The 20,868-nt window shown below is 47.1% G+C and overlaps 1 protein-coding gene across 3 annotated transcripts in view; it reads left to right on the forward strand.

Moving 5' to 3' along the window:
• The window catches only part of LOC144124411 (replication protein A 14 kDa subunit-like), a 61,463-nt gene that overhangs the window by 32,572 nt on the left and 8,023 nt on the right, over positions 1–20,868 (forward strand). For all 3 annotated transcript variants that reach the window (XM_077657038.1, XM_077657039.1, XM_077657040.1), the window contains exon 3: positions 5,858–5,969. In XM_077657038.1, coding sequence (XP_077513164.1) covers positions 5,858–5,969 — 112 coding nt within the window. The remainder of the gene's footprint in view (positions 1–5,857; positions 5,970–20,868) is intronic.

Here is a 20,868-nt window from a genome sequence, read left to right on the forward strand (position 1 = left end):
GATGAAAAAGTCAGCAATTTCAGCAGCAGTGGCGCGGGGAATGGCTTTCGTCTCACAATACCGGGTGAGGTAGTCGGTGGCAACCACAATATACCGGTTACCCAATGATGACGTGGGAAATGGGCCCAGTAAGTCCATGCCGACTTGGTGGAAAGGAATTCTCGGCGGAGCAATGGGTTGGAGCAAGCCAGCCGGCTTGAAAGGTGGTTTCTTCCGACGTTGACACTCGCGGCAAGTACGTACATAACGCTCGACAGTCGCAGAAAGCCTGGGCCAGTAATAACGGTGACGAACTCGTGCCATCGTTCGAGAAAACCCGAGGTGGCCGGAAGGAAGCTCGTCGTGGCATGCCTGCAAAACGTCAGTGCGGAGCGCCGTTGGAACCACGAGCAGGTAACCAGAGTCCGTCGGGGCGTAATTTCGTTTGTAGAGGACGCCATCTCTCAAGCAAAACGACGACAAGCCACGCGCGAATAGACGCAGTGGTAACGAGGCGGTACCCTCAAGATAATCGATGAGTGGCCGCAATTCCGTGTCATCCCTCTGGTGTTGAGCGAGGTCCGACGTGGTCAGAGCACCAATAAAGAGGGGGTCATCTTCGAGGTCATCAGAGCTGGACGGGATAGGAGCACGGGACAAGCAGTCTGCATCGCTGTGTTTGTTGCCCGACTTGTAGACAACTGTTACATCAAATTCTTGCAAGCAAAGGCTCCGAGCTAGCCGGCCCGAGGGGTCTTTAAGATTCGCGAGCCAGCACAGTGAGTGGTGGTCACTCACGACCCGAAACGGGTGACCATACAAGTAGGGCCGGAACTTCGTTATCGCCCACACAACAGCTAGGCACTCCTTTTCAGTGGTTGAGTAATTGGCCTCGGACCGAGACAGCGTGCGGCTGCCGTAAGCAATCACACGCTCAACACCATCTTGCCACTGGACGAGGACTGCACCGAGGCCAATGTTGCTGGCATCGGTGTGAAGTTCTGTATCCGCCTCCTCGTCAAAATGGGCAAGAATGGGCGTTGTTTGTAGGCGTTTGCGGAGCTTTTCGAAGGCGTCCTGCTGTTCCTGTGCCCAGACGGAAGGCTGATCGTCTTTTGTCAGCCGTGTGAGAGGCTCAGCCAGCCTGGAGAAGTCTTGCACGAAGCGTTGGTAATATGCGCAGAGGCCAAGAAACCGGCGCACAGCTCGCTTATCAGCGGGAGTCGGGAACGCAGCTACAGCAGCCGTCTTGTCGGGGTCGGGGCTGACACCCTCAGGTGTCGCAACATGGCCCAAAAACTTAAGCCGTTGGTACGCGAAGTGGCATTTTTCGGGTTTTAGAGATAGACCGGCTGATCGGATGGCCGTCAATACTGCACTCAAGCGTTTGAGATGTTCTTCGTAGGTCGCAGCGAAAATAACCACATCATCAAGATAGACGAGACACGACTGCCATTTGAGGCCAACCAGGACAGTGTCCATCATTCTTTGAAAGGTGGCAGGAGCGGTACACAGGCCAAAGGGGAGCACCTTGAACTCGTACAAACCGTCAGGCGTTATGAATGCGGTCTTTTCACGGTCACGTTCATCGACTTCGATCTGCCAGTACCCACTGCGTAGATCAAGAGAGGAAAAGTATCGGGCATGACGCAGGCGATCAAACGAGTCATCAATTCGGGGCAACGGATAAACGTCCTTTTTAGTAATCTTGTTGAGGCGACGATAGTCGACGCAGAATCGGAGAGTGCCATCCTTCTTGGCGACCAGCACAACGGGCGAAGCCCACGGGCTTGTTGACGGCTGGATAACCTCGTCGCGGAGCATTTCCTCAACCTGCCTCCGAATCACCTCCCGTTCTTTCGCAGGCACTCGATAGGGGTGGTGTTGTATAGGCCTCTCGCCTTCATCCACTGCAATGCGGTGTTTAGCGACCGATGTTTGTCGAACTTTAGAAGTGGTTGCAAAGCAGTCACGAAAAGAGTCGAGGATCATGTGGAGGCGGTGTTTCTGATCGGCGGTTAGGTCGGGGTTCACGTCAGTCATAACGGGGGCGTCAGACGTCGATGCATGGGTATCGTTGAGGGAGCAGGCGCAGTGGGAGACTGAGTCACTAATTTCATCGAAATAGGCTATGGCGGTTGCTTGCGGCAAGTGGCGGTATTCGGCGCTAAAGTTCGTAACAAAAAGCTGCGTTCGCAGTCCGCGGAGGGAAGTAACAACCCGCGCAACGCAGACTTGTTGACTCAGCAGTAACGACAGGTTACCTTCCGCAACCCCGTGAGGAGTGCGTGGGTTGGAGCATTCCACCGTAATAAACAAACTGGAGCGTGGTGGTAGCGTGACATTGTCATCAAACACGCGAAAAACAGGCCTGTCGGGCTCGCTGCTGTCGGCTATGGCACAATGAGGTGAGAACGTCACGACAAGTTCGCGGAGGTTGATTATCGCACCGTGTTCCCGAAGAAAATCTAACCCGAGGATGAGGTCCTTCGAGCAATGAGCCAACACAGCGAAGCAGGCAGTGAAAGTCACACCACGAATCTCCATTCTAGCGGTGCAGACGCCAAGCGGTGTCACCAGATGGCCGCCAGCTGTCCGGATGTGTGTTCCAGGCCAAGGTGTCGGTACTTTCCTCAGGACAAGCGTCAGACCACGACTCATGACGGAGAAATCGGCGCCGGTATCTACGAGAGCAGTCACGCGGCGGCCATCAACGATGACCGAGATTTCAGCCGAAGCTTGGTCACCGTCAGAAAAACGCTGTGTGAGGGAGGTCGGACTAGGGGATCGTTCTCGCGGTCGGGTTGGGGCGTCAAGCAGAGGCGTCTCCGTTCGTCGAAAAGTCGTCGGACTTAAGGGTCGTTCAGATTGTCCAATTGAGGCGTCAAGTGAAGAAGGCGTCTCTGGGCGTCGAAAGGTCGTCGCGGCGTGGGGTCGGAGGTCGGGTCGCATGCTAACGTCGGTGAGCGGAGGATGTTCGTCATTATGTCCGGTGACGGCGGCCCTACCTCCGGGGGTCGCCGTCCTCAGTTTTCCCGGCGTGGGCTGGAGGACTGCCGGACGTAGGACTGGCGAACTGGTGAAGAAAACCATCGAGGCGACGGTGACCTGGACTGACGTTGGGCAGTGGGTACAGGTGGCACGTTGGCCGCTAGGTACTGATCGATCTCGCGGGGTCGTTCACCATAGCGCGGCAGGGGTGCGTCGGGCGAAAAGCCGCGCAGGCCAATCCGGCGGTACGGGCAGTGACGACGGATGTGGCCTGCTTCGCCGCAATGGAAGCACAGGGGCCTGTTGTTCGGCGTTCGCCACATGTTTGCCTTCGTGACGGGTAGGCGGTCGTCTGGCAGCGCTGTCGTATGCGGGAATCGGTGGGACAGCGCGGTAGGGGCAGGAGAGTAGAACGCCGGCGGTGGTGGCGCAGGACTTAGCAATGTCTCGCTGTATGTCATCACATAGGGCGGTGGCGGTGGTGGAGTGGGCTGCACCGTGCGGCGTATCTCGTCACGGACAGCCTCCGAGATGGCGGTGACACTAGGAGGCTGCTCCACAGAGCGAAGCTTCTGCAGCTCTTCGCGAACGATGCTCCTGATGAGCTCTCGGAGGGAGGGGTTCTCATCCCCGGGCCTCGGCATGTGGCACTCCACAGCAGTGATGTTTGAGGAACGGCCGTAGTGCGCAAACCGCTGCTGCAGGGCGCGCTCCATGCCTGCCGCCTCCTTTGCAAAATCGGCGACTGTAGCCGGAGGATCGCGCACGAGCCCAGCGAACAATTGCTCCTTGACGCCCCGCATCAAATGGCGCACCTTCTTGGCTTCCGACATCGAAGGATCAGCGCGGTTGAAAAGCCGGGTCATGTCCTCCACGAACATCGCCATGCTCTCGTTTGGCTGCTGCGCTCTCGATTGCAGGGCCAATTCAGCACGCTCCCTCCGCTCGTTGCTGCTGAACGTATCCAGCAACTGGCACCGGAAGTCTTGCCAGGTGTGGATGGCGGACTCGTGGTTTTCGAACCACGTCTTGGCGGCGTCCTGGAGGGCAAAGTAGACGTTCCGAAGCTTGCGGTCCTCGTCCCACAGATTAAATTCAGAGACCCTGTCATACCCCTCCAACCAGTCCTCCACATCTTCAAACTTGTCACCATGAAACGGCGCGGGCGTACGAGGCGACTGAAGAAGCAGCGGTGGCGAACTCAGCTGCACCAAAAATGTCACGGACGCCGGTAGGACGTTCAACCCCTGGCAGAACAGTACCTGGCGAGCACACTGCGCAGAGCGTAGCCGGCAGGGCCTAGCACCGAGCAGAAGAGGACGAAGTCCGGCGCGCGACAAAGGTCGAAGACAGACCGCTCGGGGGAGCCGGTAGCGTGATGGCTAAACTAAGTGCGGCAATATAAAATGTTGCAGGGAACTAGATTCTTCGGAAAGTCCTTCGGCTTCCCTTTAAGTCACCAGATGGCTCCCTCTTTTTTCGTGGTGTGATGGTGGGGACAGTGATCCAGCAGCAACAGCGCTGTGGGACTGGTCGGCAGAGACAAGGAAGAGGCCGAAAGTGTGTGTCAGGGCTTGTACAACAGCCTGCTGAGTCCGCATCCCCTGCCGCCAAGCGCTGTAAATAAATTCCCTGGTGCAATAAATTTTAGTCACGCATAGGGTCGCCTTATGCTCTTTGGTGTTGGAGGCAGTGGATGAAAGTCGTGTAATGAATGAGATCAGTCTATTTTATTGAGTTCATTGTATGCCTGCCCAGTTGACATTCCAGTGATTGCACAGAATGCAGCAATAAAGAAGCGTAGAAGGAATCAAAATGAAATACAATTAAAATCACATCACTGCACTCTCCTTTGCATGAAGCAGCTTAAGCCTTGGATAAAACTATCAGTTGGTCATGTTTTCATGTATGTTCAACAAATAGCACGTCATATTTATATATCTTCTGGTTCAGGCGAGTGATATTTTCTGAAATATGGGCCCGATAAGAAGTGCGCGTGTCACAGTGGTATATTTCTGATGCCCTTGACTGCCTTTGCACAATGACACTGGCTCTTTATCTCGTTAGCTTGCAAACATCCATGCAAGTGTGTTCTTCGGATATGTTTGCGCAGAACCAACAGCAGCGTCTGAATATACTGGCAAAGCGCTCACAATGGAGCAAACGCCATGCGCCAATATGTCTTGGACTAGTTCTCGGCGGCGCCATAGTGCGACGTCAATTGCATGAAAATTGCCATTGTCAGTGCGCTGCATAAACTGTGCATAAACTGCATAAACTGCCGGCATAAACTGTTCCGCATGAACCATGTGTGTGAAGGTAGCTCCAGTATGGGTGTGCGGAAGGTACGGGGTTGGATACCCAGTGGCACCAGGTAGCCACCGGCGATGCAGTTTTCCTTGGCTGGTGCTCTGGGGTGAAATGCTTGGATAATGGGTCCTTGGCCCCACCTTGTTCCATTTGGCCATGGTTGCGTTTGTGCCGAAATGTCGAAATGACGCTAGATTAACAGCCATGGTGATATTCTGTTTGGAGGATTTTTCTCGGTGTACCTCACAGTTGCCCACTTTCAGCCCAGTTGACAGTTCTTTAATCCACTTGACGCGCATCAACTGCTGAACGGGTGTTCCATCGTTGCAGGTTGTGCAAAAGGTCAGGGTGGGTAGGTTAAGCAGCATGAAATTGAATTTCTGGGCCCTATGTGATGGTGGTCCATGATCACAGGCAGTTTGTCGGGCCTGGTATGTTTGCTACCTGTATAGATAGGCTTGTGCCCCACATTGGAAACATTTCGTGCTTTCCATGTTTCCATTGTTTTTCTGTTTTTTGCATTCTATGGCGTGGAAATAACCATGGAATGGCACTGTCTACACTTTGTTTCTTGCAGATTCAGGAACCATTGGAGGGGATCATCGAAGTAGTCGGAGAGGTGACTGCCAAGTTGGCAATTGTTTGTGAAAGCTATGTGCTGTTCCCGCCTGCACTTGCAGACAACTTTGGTAAGCTTGTGGTGTCGGCAATATACATTGAACTGAAAAAAAAAAAAGTAAAGGAAATCATGGGGCATTTGGTAGCTCATATCCCTGTCACACAGCACTCCTCAAAGGCCTTACAATCCTGATGTGTCCCATTTCGCCAAAGGGGCTGTGATGCAATTCAGTGGTGCAACAGTCGTTGAACCTTCAGTGTTGCTCATAGTGCACAAGGTGCCAGAAGCAAAGGTTCCCGAATTGAACTGGAGAGTCTCATTCATAGAGCTTAAAAATTTCACCTCACCTCTACAAGTGCCAGCAGCACCAGTTTTATATCTTGGCACCTTGGGTGCTCACTGTAGCTACATCCTTACTGCCGTAGGATCTCGGCATAATACATAAGGTAACCTGCTCCAATTGTAAAACTATTGTTAAATTATTTATAGGTAGTTATTACAGAATGTAAGCTGCTCAGATTTTCTCTGGTTCGCTTTTAGTTGTTTACGTTGGATGGGCAGCTTCTCGAAAGCTGCTCCTTTGGCATTCAAAAGCCTTAGATGGCTGCCTTCAGGTCCAAGGCTCTTGGTAGCATAGCTGCAGGCTGTGCACCTTTGAACAGAAGGGCTTCGTTCTGAAAGGCCTTAGTGGTACCAGTGTAACTTGGTTATTAGTTTGCTGCGGCTTGCTTGGAGACAGAGGTCTTCGTCCGAATGAAGAGTGTCTGCGCTGCTACTTGGATGTGTGACTTGTATTGCAAACGTAATTGACGTGCCACACTCTTCATGACTACATACTGTCACGCGCCACACGACCACCGCAGTAGCCGCAGTAGAAGAGGACGAGGCTGAAGACGTATGAAGGACGTTCGCTTGGCTGCTTGCTCCGTTTTTTATTTATTTATTTATTCACAGATACGTGCAGCGCATTATTGCAGGGGGGATGTACAACGAAATTGAAGCATTACGTGTGCTATAGTCAGGTGTTGAGACATTCAAACAACATACAGCACAACAGAACATATAGAACATACAGCAAAATCAGGCACACACAATAATGATACAAAGTTAAAATTCAGTGATTCTACAAATAAAAGCATGAAACGCTTCCACTGATGTGCAGTCAAGGACATTTTTAGGGAGTTTGTTTCAAACAGATATCACATGCAGAAAGGAAGAGTTCTGATAAACGTTAGTTCCACATTTGATTCCAGGCACTTTAAAGGCATGACCACAAGATGCAGATAATGTGGCAGCTGAACGTACAGTGTTTTATCAGTTGCAGTGTTGCTGAAATGGATGAGATAGCAGATTTCTAGATTGCGGCGCACTGGCCTATTACTGAGAAGTTCCCAGCCAAAACATTCCTTTATTGCTGAAACGCTGTGTCGAAATTCCTAATCATTGGCGACAATCCGATGATGTAATCATGCATGCATCCCACAGCATGCTAGTATACTCAAGAATAGGTCTAATGTGTGTGAAGTACAATAATTCTTTTATATTTGTTGGGGCTTCATGGAAATTACGCCGGAAGAAATTCAACATTCTGGGTGCTTTGCCTACCACACGTTCAATATGGGTTCCTCATGTACCGTCCTCTCTGAAGTAGCTACACACCGAGGTACTTAAATTTAAAAACTTTTTCCAGAAGAGTAGAATTTAAAGAGTACACAGAATTTAATAGGTTATGGTTTCGTGGAAAAACAACATATTTACATTTATTTGAATTCAGCGTCATTTTCCACTTGATGCAACATTGATGGATGCTGTCTAGATTTTGCTCTGGGTGCGAACATCATGTTCGGTGACAATTGGGCTGTACACGACGGCGTCGTCTGCATAAAAGCGGATTTTCAGGAAATGTTCTCGGCAATATTATTAATATAAATATAGTGGGATGTAACACCATTAATTACAGCATATTGTGATCTATCGGAAAGGTAGTCGCGATTCCATGCAATTACAGCGTGGTGGATCCCGAGGGAAGCAAGTTTTGCAATAAAAGGGCATGCGGTACGCAGTCAAACGCTTTTTGAAAATCCAAAAATATGCAGTTAACTTGAATTCCACAGTCATAACACGAAATAATATCATTACTGAATTCCAACAACTGCATAGAACATAAAAGCCCAGACCTGAAACTGTGCTGTACATTTGCAAAGAAGTTGCTATTTTGAAAGTGCTTTATAATGGCACTGTAAATATGTTCTAGAATCTTGCAATTTACACTTGTGAGGGAAATTAATTGGTAGTTTGAAACCTCAGTTTTGGAGTCACTTTTATGGATTGGCTACTTGTTAGCTACTTTCCATTCTGTGGGAAGACAACCAGAGTCTGACTTTTTATACAGCGCAACCAAATCATGTGCTACCACCTCAGCGCATGCTTTCAGTACATAAGATGGAACTTTGTCAGGACCAATAGCGGTTTCAACATTAAGCGATTGCAGTTTCAAAATTTCAATATATGTAACTGTAATAGGTGACATAGACACAGAAATAACTTGAGTGGTTTCAGGAAGTTCTGTGCAAAAGGGAGTGCTGAAACCGGACCGAAAATAGGGATTAAAACAAGCTTTTTCATAACCATCGGTGACGTCAGCTTCGTCAACCAATGGGTGTGGAACGCCAACCTGTTCCCTTCCATGAGATTTTAAAAACTTCCATAGCTCCTTAGGATTACACTGAATTTTCTCACCCAAAGAAGCGAGGAATTTATATTTTGAATAATTAATTTAGCTTTGAATCGCGCGAAATGGCCTTCATTGCTTGAAACGTATGTGAGCAACGGCTTTTTGAGTGTGCGGTGAGAAGGTGGTGCCGCTTGTTGACCAGTGCACGGACATCCCGATCGAACCAAGGCTTATCATTTTGCTGTTTGCAAGACAGCACTTTTGACATACATGTATGTCAACAAGAGCTTTGAATTTGATTTTAAAGAGTTCCCAAGTGTTATTACAGTCTAATGTATGACTGTTGTTTAAAAGATCAGGCAAGAAAGAAACAAGATCACATGATAAGGATGCAAAGTCATCTTTTTGGTAAAAATAAACTTTCCTCGATTGCTTATGCACGGTCCGTGCGACTGACACCGTAAAACGTGCACTGACACAGTTATGATCACTCAGACCAGGGATTTAATGCTGGCGAGATTGTGTTCAAGAAAACTAAATACAAAATGGAAGACCTCGAGTGTTGATGTCTAATAGGCTCAATTACTAGCTGTGTTAGATCATTAACTGCTGCGATGAGCTCTGCAAGGGCTAACGCCAGTGCAGACTTGTCGGTGAGTATGGGTTTTTTATACTTTCATGTGACGTTGGGCGTGCTAAAATCACCACCGAAGATAACGTCATTGTTTAGTGTGGAAAGGAACCGTGACAGGTCGTTGTAGCACTCGACACAATTTTGACCAGGGGCCCTATTCTCGATATTCGCCGATCTGCCCAGAGCGGGGCGTACCCTTGATGCGTACATCGGTGTGGTGCCAAGGTACGTAAATGCAGAATGGGATGACGAAATTGGGAAAGAAAGGAAAAAGTATCACACCAATAGATACTGTCGTCTGCTACTTGGCACCAAGTTCAAAAAACACCGATGCTTTAAAGCGTGCTTGAAGCTGAGCATCTGCGGCGCGTAGGAACGTACAATTCGCGCATTACTGCCGCTGAGCATAACAGTGAAATGCGGTCTCAGCGTATCAGTCCGTACATATGCATTGGGCAGCAAAGGAATATTTATTTATTTATTTATTTATTTATTTATTTATTTATTTATGTATTACAGATACCTGCAGCGCCCGGAGGCATTATTGCAGGGGGGGAAACACAATGACTTCTGCTCGTTTGGCTGAAAGTACAGAGGATAACAAAAATACAATACAAATACAACTACAAAAGTACAAATACAAAAAATACAAAGTGCAAGTAATAATAGATGAGGAAAAGCATGCACTGAAGGAGAACCGCGCTCCAAAAAAAAATGCTAATAAAATGAAAAAGACACCCGCAAAAGAACTGGCTCTATATATGGCTCTAGCGTTGGTTCACAATGCGACGCGAATAGTCGCAAGAATAGTATAGATACTTTAGCGGTAACTGCGTGAAGCGATGTTCTTCGCGACGCTGCCGCTGCTATACCCGCAAGAAGCGAAGAAGCTTGGGGGCAAAGCATGAAAAACGCTATGACTGAGAATTATTTGGTGGTCCCTGACTGTCGCTTTGTTGGCACATGCGACGTTAAGAGGGAGAGTCTTCGTGCGCCCATACAGTGAAGGCAAAAGCAAATGCTGGGTTCGTAGCGATCCTTGAAACCCTTAAAAACCCTTGATTTTTAAAACGCTATATTCAAGGCCTTGGAAACCCTTGAATTTTTTTAGGTGCTAGGAAGTCCTTGAATTTTACGCTCGGCTGGGCTTAGCGGAATTGACAGAGCGTCTGGCCACATTCATGAAGTCATAATCCAAGTCAATCTAGTGTACTTGTTTCTTGACCATTTCCTCGTGGTTAGCGTGGTTCACGGGCTGTGAAGAAAACTTCTCAAGTTTTTCCGCTATGCCAGGAAGGTGCAAGTTTCAGCGGTCCTGGCTGGACCATGATGTTTATAAGCAGTGGATTGCTCCGGATCCCTCGGACTGTCATCGCGCAAAGTGTAGGGCGTGTTGTAAAGCATTTGACGTTTCCTCCATGGGTGAGTCGGCAATTAAAAGCCACATGAGAAGCACAAAGCACATTGCAAACGTAAAAAATGGAGCGCAAGGAAACTCGATTCGGAACTACGTGGCGGCTACCATCAGTGAGCGTCCGGAAAGCGTCATGCCTTCAGTGTCATCAGACTTGCGTCATGTGTGCTTATGAACGAACTTGTGACCGATGCCGAAGTACTGTGGACTTTGCAAGTGGCAGCCTCCCACTATTCATACAATTCGTTTTAGCACACAGAGGAACTGTTCCGAAAGATGTTTCCCGACAGCGATATCGCGAAAGCCTTCTCCTGCGCAGAAAAGAAATGCGCGTACATCCTTTGTCACGGCCTGCGGCCGTATTTAATCTCTCGTGTTTGTAGCGCAAAATGGAGCAGTGCGACTCTTACACTGTCCTCTTCGATGAGTCATGGAACGGCTACCTTCAGCGGAAGCAGATGGATATCCACGTGCGGTACTTGGACACCGTTTCTGAATGTGTAACTACCAGGTACTACACATCAGTCTTCATGGGACACAGTACGGCAGAAAATATCCAGGAAAACTTTTGAGTGCCTTGGATTGTTTGCCACTTTAAAAAATAGTTCGCTTGTCTATGGATGGGCCCAATGTGAACTTGAAATGTTTCGAAAATTTACAAAGTCACCTTCAGAACAATTATCAAGTTCAGTGCCTGGAGTTGGGGACTTGTGGTCTTCACACTCTGCACAATGTGTACAGAGCAGTTGTTGTTGCCAGCAAGTGGTGCCTGGATACCCTCCTTTCAAGCCTAAGTGGCCTGTTTCACGATGCACCTGCACGGAGAGATGACTTTGCCTCTGTTACTGGCCAGACAACATACCCTCTCAACTTTGTCTCGCATCACTGGGTTGAAAATGTACCTGTTATTGAGCGCGCTATTCTTTTGTGGCCCCATGTGAACAAGTATGTGCAATGTATCAGAGTGAAACAAGTAAGTTTGCCTAAGTGTATTGCATTCCAACGTGTGTGTGATGCCTGCGCTGATCCGCTGACGCCAGCAAAGCTTCAATTTTCTCTGGGAATTGCAATGATATTCAAGCCATTTTGGACTGAATACCAAGGTGACAAACCTCTGGTGTTCTTTTTAGCAAAGGACCTTGAAAGTGTTATGAGAAAACTAATGACAAGGTTTGTAAAGTGCTCTGTGGTAGCAGCGTCTGCTGGAATCTTGAGCCTCTTGAAGATTGACATCGATGATCCAAAGAACCATGCTCCCCTTGAAAAAGTAGACATTCGTCATGCAGCAGAACAAGTTGTGAAAGCTGTCAAGATAAGTGCAAAGGATGTGTTTGCATTTAAGATGGAGTGCAAACAGTTTCTGATTAATGCAATGAAGAAGATATTGGATATCATCATCATTTATTAACCCTTAAGGGTCCCGTAGGGACATTACATAAGGGGGGGGTGGTACAGAGGCATTCAGCCGTCATACATGAATATAAATAGAATGAATATAAATATAGAAGGAATATAAAAATACAGAAAAACAGAAAAAAAGTAGAAAAACACGAAAAAAGACAGAAGTAACAAATTCAAATAATCACGTCATGACAGAGTGTAGCAGAAATATAAACAAAAACAAATTGCAACTTTGGAAGTAGCACAGGATGGTCAGTTAGCAGGGCTTGGAAGCAGGCATAGGGTGCAGGAAAAAATTATTTGTCGTTGAGATGGTCGATTAGGAGCTGTCTGAATCTGGAAGGATTAGTCTCAATGACAATGTGTTCGGGGAGGTTATTCCAGCTTTCTATAGCACTGGGAAGGAAAGATTTATTGAAATAATTGGTGGAGCCGTGCAAACGCTGTATGCTTAAGGAGTTAAATAAACGACGAGATGATCGTACCGGAGCTCGTAGAAGGTTTTCTCGATGTTAAAGTACAGTTTGTGAAAAAGACAAAGAATTGAAGTTTTCCTGCGAAAGGCTAATGACTTGATGCCGAGAGATGATTTCAACGCTGTGATGCTGAGCTGAGATTTATACTGTGAGGTGATGAAGCGTGCTGCCCGATTCTGGATGGCTTCAAGTGAATCTATCAAGTAGGCTTGGTGAGGATTCCATATTGTTGAGGCGTATTCTAGTTTAGTTCGAATGTACGTTTCATATGCTAGTTGTCTGGTGGCTGCGGTGGACATGGAAAGTGATCGCCTGATGAATCCGCGTGATCTGGAGGCACTAGCACATAGTTTCGTGATGTGATTAGCCCACGTTAGGTTGGTTGTTATCTCGATGCCGAGGTACCGGTATGAATTAGTTTGAGACAGCGCTATGGAGTTCAGGGAGTACGAAAAATGAAGAATCGAACGTTTACGTGAGATGTGCATGAACTTACATTTAGAAACGTTGAGCTGCATTACCCAGTCGGAACACCACTTCTGAATTCGGCTTAGGTCATCCTGTAATAATTCCTGATCACTGCTATTGTTGATGCGGCGATAAATGACGCAGTCATCCGCAAAGAGACGGACAGATGATAAAATACCAGATGGCAAATCGTTGATGAAGATTAAAAAGAGTAATGGAGCATGAACCGATCCTTGGGGAACCCCGGAGATTACTCTAGTAGTTTGAGATGCATGACTGGCGATGACGGTGAATTGCAAGCGGTTGGTTAAGAAACAGTGGATCCAGGATAAGACAAGCGGGTCAAGTGACAGAGCTGAGAGTTTGGAAAAGAGACGCTGGTGAGGGACGCGATCGAATGCCTTGGCGAAATCTAAATAAATTATATCGGTTTGGAAGGCGGAGTCTAGATTTAGGTGAAGATCAGTTGTAAGTTCGAACAGCTGAGTTTCGCACGAAAAACCTGCCCTGAAACCATGCTGATTGGGAAAGAAGAAACGGTTGTGGTCAAGGTGAGATGCGATGTGCGAGTATATTATATGTTCGAAAAGTTTACAAGAGATACATGTCAGTGAAATTGGTCGATAATTTGAGGGGTCGAAGCGATCTGCAGCTTTGAAAACTGGGACAACTTTGCTTAATTTCCAGTCGTCTGGAATCTGACTAGTGTTAAGAGACTGGGCAAAAATGAGTTGTAAGATTTGGCTCGTGAAATATTTAGTTGCTTTAAAAATCTTAGCAGGGAGGTTGTCAGGTCCAGGGGAAGTGGATATCTTTAGATTATCTATGAGTTTTAAAATTCCCTCTGCTGTGATGGTAACAGGTGGCATAGGTGCATAATTTAGACTTGGTACGGAAACAATGCTTGCTGTTGGCTCCTGGGTAAATACGGACGTGAAATAGGAATTCACGACGTCGAAGCGCTCGGAAATTGCAACATCGGAGCCGTCTCGTGCCTTCAGGGAAATATTGTGCGAACTGTTTTTATTGGGCGTGAGCAAGTTCCAAAACTTCTTGGGGTTTACCCGCATTATCTCAATGAGATCGTGACAGTAGAATTTTCGTTTTGAAGATCGTAATAACTGCGTGTATTCGTGCAGACTTGCAAGGTATTTGTCCCACTTCCTAGCGCATCCTGATTTCTTTGCGTTACGGAATAGGCGTTTTTTCTTTCGCTACAACTTCCTCAGCGCATTTGAGTACCATGGTTTATTGGCATCCCCACGAATGCAGATGAGCGGGACGTAAGCTTCTATAAGCAATAACATTTTTTCTTTAAATAGACACCAGTTGTTATTCACGGATCTGCTATGTATGGAAATTTGAAACGTCTGAAGAAATTCTTCAAGGTGGGAGTTGATGCTTGGGAAATCGGCCTTAGAATAATCATGGATGTATTTAACAGACGGTTGGCGTATAGGAATTTCAATGGACAGGTTGAAAGTTATGATACAGTGATCACTTAGACCACTAGTACACGAAAGCGATTGAACTAATTCTGGATTGGATACAAGGACGAGGTCTAGTATGTTTGAGCCTCGAGTTGGTGCACACACTGTTTGGGTAAGGTTAAACGTAAGGACCAGATCCAAGAAATATTTTGATGGACGAGATGACGCAGTCAAGTTATCCCAATCGATGTCTGGAAAATTGAAGTCGCCACAGAGTATGAAGTTGGCATGAGAGAATCTAGACTGCAAATCTTCAAGAACAGAGTGAAGGTCGCTTATGAAGGAAGGATCCGTGTCGGGGGCTCGATAGCATGCAATTAGAATGTTGGTGCAAGAGGGAAAATTAAATTTGATGCAGAGTATTTCGCTATGGCAATTGATATCAACTGGGGTAGAAGAAAGGCTTGTTTTCACCAGAGCGAGAATGCCGCCTCCCCGACGACCAACTCTGTCTCGCCGGTATGAGTGAAATGATTGATTGTCGTGCAAAAGTTCGATGTCATCTATATCGGATGTTAGCCAGGATTCAGTGAATAATGCGATGTCAGTGCTGTGGTCGTCGAGAAGCGCCTCAACCGATTCTTTTTTGGGCAGGTAACTCCGAATATTTGTCAGCAAAAGCGAAACATTATTGTAGGTATCGATTGAGCGATTGCGCTGTGAAGGATTGGAATGAGGCGATTGTGGGGGTCTCGGTGTTTTCAGTAATCGCTATGGTTTTAGTTCGACAACGGAATCCGTATCTGCATTATAAGTGAAAACCTTTTTGCCAATCAGCAGCTTGTCAAAACGAATCTTGAAAGAGGCGTTGTTCTGTTGACCATAAGTGAAGTTTCTTTCTAGCCACGCGTACCTTGGCTGAATAATCCTCGCGGATAGAAAACGATGTATCCTTCAGCTTCAGACCAGCAAGCAATATCCCTGATTTTTCTTTGAAATGCGTTAGCTTTACAATGATTGGGCGGTTTTTGCCTACCTCGAATCGACCCAATCGATGCGCACGTTCGATCTGATGATTTTCAATTGAAATGTCAAGCTTGTCCGAGCAGAAAGAAACAACGCGTTCTTCAGATTGTGCCCAAGTTTCACCGAGATCGTCTGTGATTCCAAAGAACAATAAGTTCGAGCGGCGTAAGCGATTTTCGGCGTCATCGTACTTGGTCGTCAGCAGTTTGACGTCAGAAGAGAGTTTAGTCAAGTCCGGGGTAGCTTTAGATGCGGCATCATTTTCAGGGTTGTTTTCAACAATTTTTTCAAGTACTTCGACGCGTGATGAAAGTCGACGCACAGAGTCTTCAATGGTTGTTTGTGTCGACCTGATCAAGGCGAGCTCAGAAAGTATAGTGTTCTGGCTCGATTCTATGCGTAATATGGCCTGTGAGATAGATTCGAGGGTCGGAGGGGCATCGTTTTCGGTAGGGCCTGGGTTTAGTTCGATATCTTTAGATAAAATGAGCAAAAGAGAAGCAAAATGGGCGTGAAGACAAAAGGAGGAGGCAATACATAACAATCTATGGCAAAAGACAATGGCGTCTTTGGGGCACGACACCGCTAGCAGGAAGCGATCACTAGTGCGAAAACATGTGGCACAGGGTAGGTAACTAACCTGCAGTAGAAGGAAAGGCGTCTGCATGACCGGTTGATATGCGGTGTCGTGCCCCAAATGGCTCCAGCGGCGCAGCGGCTTTTGTAGTCGGGGAACTTCCGCGCTGGTACTGGCACCACGTTGCCAGATGATGATCCTGTTCACCGCCGGAAGCAACGGATGCAGGTGAAGTTCGTCGTCTGCGTGGTAGCTCGTAGACTCAACTGGCAGCCAGGCGGATTCTTCGGCGCCGCGCACAGCAGAGGGTCGCAAACTGAAAACGTTGAAAGGTGTGGTGGGGATGGTCCAGGATAAGATAGCCTGCAGTAGAAGGAAAGGCGTCTGCATGACCGGTTGATATGCGGTGTCGTGCCCTCGTGTCGTGTTAGTGCCCTCTCTTCTTTAGATCCTGTGCGGATGTGTTCAAGGCCGGATGAGTGCCTTACAGGCTTCAGGAAAGTTTTGGGTGCCCTCATTGAAGCAAACCGGTTGAGCGAGCATCAGCGAGATGCAGTTTTCGCCGAGTACACAGAGTTGCTCCAGGAAGAAAAACGCACCCTTGGATCATTCGAGAAGCATTCCAAAAGTTTGGATGAGTTTTTTTTTGCAATCTTTTGAAGTTCATGCTCAAACCTCTGGGGTGTGGTCAAAGTTCTGCTAATTTTAAGTCATGGTCAGGCTACTGTAGAAAGAGGATTTAGCATTAATTGCCACATCTCCATTGAAAACATGAAGGAAATGTCTTACGTGTTGCAAAGAATTGTGTGCGATGTCATAGATAAGGCGGGAGGCATCCTTAAAGTTGCAATAACAAAGGAGCTGCGGACATCTACTTCAGCCGCTTGGAACCGGTACCAAGCGTACCTGGAGAAGCAGAAGCAGCAAGAAGCTCAGCAGTTAAGCCAGTCATAGAGAAGCCTTATTGAAAATGAAATTGAAGCCAACAGACACAAGAAAAAGAGACTAGAAAAAACTATTGTGGACTTGACGGCAGCTGCAGACAGTTACCCCGAAAAAGCTGAAGCAGCAAATGACATCACATATATTGTGAAATCAAACAGTCTTAGAAAAACTGCAAAAGAAAAGATGCAGGACCTTCAAGCAATTGACCGTGCGATTGCAGAAAAACTTCATGCGCTTCCTTGATATGCTTAACGAGTGTTGTGCTTCAAGGAAATGTGTGTGTGTTTACTGATATGTTTTAAGGTGGTGTATGCCTCTTTCCTTTTTTCTTTTGCAATAAAATGAATAATTTTGTTGTTGAAGAATTTCTTCTTTGGTTTGAGCTGCTAAACACAACATTGTTTGAGGTCGTTGAAATTGCTATGCCAGGGCCTTGAAAGTCCTTGAAAACCCTTGAATTTTTTCAACTAAAACTGCTACGAACCCTGAAATGATACACTGAAAATTTACCACTTTATAACTTATTTTCGTCGCATGAAAAAAATGTAATAAACAAAACAACTTAAATGAAAAATTTGTACCTTTGTTCATTCAAGGACGTTTGCTAGGAACAAAGGGGGAAGAGCTCCACGAAGCACGCAATCGCAGCAGAATTAAAATGGACTCTGCAGAGGGAAGCAGTGCCCTGCAGGGGGGTGTCTCCAGCTTGCAGGCGTTGGTGAGTGGCGACACCACGGGTTCCCGAGCATCCGCAGGGACATCCCCGGAAGGGGATAAGGATAATCGTGAACAGTGCATCACCATGGACCCGAGCACCCACACCTAGCCGTGCGTGGCATCGCCGTGTCCGGGGGAAAGGGGATCCTGGTGGTTGAGCCGATGCCGAGCGTTTGGACCCTTAAAGCCCCTCGGCGGAGGCAACACACCACTTTGGCCCCAGCTTCCTGTAGACGGCACCTCCGACCTGACCCGACCGGGGGAAATCGGCAGTCGCCTTTTGCTATCCTTCCCTTCATCTTTCACTTTCCTATCTCTTTCTCACAACTCTCCTATCTCCTACTCATTTCTTTTTTTTTTCCTTTTTTCCTGGCGGCGAGGGTTAACCTTTTGTGACCAACTACCCTGAGTTGCGTCATATTTGGCTATAGTTGAGGTGTACAGCCGGCATGGGCAGGACTTGCTTTCAAGTCCCTGTCCCACCCCTTGTTGGACTCAGTGGTGGGTGGCTGGCACCATGACTGAAAAACAATTTTTTTATCGCTCCCCTGCTTTCAAAACCAGATCGCTATCTCAAAAGGGGGAAGAACGAAGCAGCATATTTTTTTGCCAAAAAGAAACCAACATTCACCAAGTTTCACGTAATCCACAGTCAAAGCGATGAAAAACAAGCAAGAATAATATCTCCATTCCTTGTGTCTAAATGTTTAAACGATACCTTGGGCCCTGGCTGCAAGGTCTCAGAAATGGCCAGCGGCGACCTTCTCTTTGAACTGCGTGAGTGCATCGAGTGCTCTATAGGGGACGTCCCGGTCTCCATAACAGCACATTGATCACTGAACACTGTCCGAGGCGTAATATCAGATACTGATGTTGTACACATCACTGAAAAAGAAATGCTCGAAGGGCTCAGCGACCAAGACGTCATAGATATGCATCGAATCAAGATCCGGATGGACAATAAGGATGTACACACAAAGCACTTGATCCTTACTTTCAACACCAGCTCATTGCCCGACGCAATCAACGTGGGATATTTGAAGGTTAATGTAAGACCATATATACCTAACCCTCGCAGATGTTTCATTGTCAAAGGTTCGGCCACGGCTCACAGAGTTGCCGCGGTCACAAAACTTGCGCAAAATGTGCCTCGAAGGATCACCGTTCTGATGCGCAAAATGTGCCTCGAAGGATCACCATTCTGATGAATGTGACGCAGCCCTGCGCTGCACAAACTGTGAAGGAGACCATGCTGCATATTCCAGGGTGTGTCCGTCCTGGAAGAAAGAAAAAGAGATAATCACCATAAAGACGAAGGAAAACATTTCACTTAAAGAAGCGAGAAGGCGTTTTGCACTTAGGAACACATTCTCTTTCACAGCAAAGCAAAACTTCGCTGATGTGGTGCGCAGGGGCGTAGCACCACACAGCACTCCGGCACCTGCCGAGGCCACTCCCACCGAGCCTATGGCAGTGCCATCCACATCCCAGGCAGGGACAGCGAAAGCTGCCCTGCCATTGACAAAGCAGGGAGCGCCGGACAATGGGTCGGCATCCTGCAGGACTTCCCCCGTCAGGGGAGGCCTGAGACTAACACAACCGCGGCTGCGCGGTCCCCCAGCACCTCTGGCGAGGTGATGGATGTAACCCCCAGTCCGCCCGCTCTGCAGCGGTGGAACAGCTCTCTTGAGTGAAAGAAAGACAGGCCTCTCATGACGGGCCCACAACCTAAATAAATCCCCTTTCATTTCCTCTCAAAAGCATAAACATGGCTTTTTTAATTCAGTGGAATTGTAGAGGACTTATGCGGAATTACAGTGACATAACACACATCTTAGGGTCATTGTTACCCATAGTTTTATGTCTTTAGGAGACCAATCTTGGTCCACAACATGTGCATATCCTGAAACAATATAAAACATTTAGACGCGATCGAGAGCAGCAAGCAGGCAAATCGACTCTAGGGAGGCGTCGCGATTGTTCAATGCGGCGTTCCTGCTCAAGAAATCAAGCTCAAAACAAAACTTGAGGCGGTTGCAGTCAGCATCGTCAGCTACAAAACACTAACAATCTGTTCCGTATACATTCCACATTTTACAATAACAGTTCATGATCTACAAGAACTGATAGATGAACTTCCGGAGCCACATCTGGTAGTTTGGGATTTTAATGCTCACTCCCCTTTTTGGGGAAGCAAGCGCTGCGACTCTAGGGGGCAAACAACCTATGATTTTATTCTCACAAGCAATACATGTCTTTTAAACACGGAAAAGGCCACATACTGCTTGCCAACCTCGGGCAATATGAGCTGTTTTGATTTGTCTTAGTTCACCATCTGTTTTTAACGACTTTAAATGGGATGTTATCGACAACCCATATGGCAGTGATCACCTTCTTGTATTAATAAGCTTGACATATGCACCAGAAATCATCCGAACTAAACCGCGACGTTGGAAGCTGCATTTAGCAGACTGGAAAATTTTTAGAGCACAAGCCAATTTAGAAGATATAATTTTATAAAACGTCAAGATCGATGAGATAAACGAAATGCTCACGAATTGTATAATTACTTCCGCACAATTAGCTATTCCTCAGTCTTCAGGAGTGGTGCGGCAAAAACACAGTGTGGTGCACAAAAGAATGCAAGGAAGCAAAAAAAAACAAAATAGAGCTTGGGGTAAATTTCGCAGGTACCCAACACAAGAAAACCTCATACATTTTAAAAAGGCAAGAGCCAGAACTCAGTACGTCTGCCGCAGTGCCGAGAAAGCTTCTTGGCAGAGTTACGTTTCATCTTTAAACAGTCAAATCACAAAAAAATGTGGGAACAGGTCCTCTTCTAACAACACCTGGCACACAAAAAGCATAAGGGAACAGGCAGACATTTTGGGGGAATACTTCGCAGCAACTCCAGTTCTTCTCATTATATACAGTCATTTCTTAAACAGAAAAATATAGCCGACAAACAAAAACTTCCAATAAGTGGAGGGGGAAAGGAACAATACAACAATTTAATTACCCTCCAAGAAATGGAGTACTGTCTGCCGGAAAAAAAAACTGCATTAGGGCCCGATCATATACACTACGAAATGCTTGCCCATCTTTCTCAGCCTGCCATAGGGGCACTCTTGAATTTCTTCAACAAAGTATTCATAGAAGGAAAAATGCCTAAAGCGTGGAAAACAGCAGTGATAGTGCCTTTCCTGA

The sequence above is a fragment of the Amblyomma americanum genome, chromosome 3 (assembly GCF_052857255.1).
Source record: "Amblyomma americanum isolate KBUSLIRL-KWMA chromosome 3, ASM5285725v1, whole genome shotgun sequence".
NCBI lineage: Eukaryota > Metazoa > Arthropoda > Arachnida > Ixodida > Ixodidae > Amblyomma > Amblyomma americanum.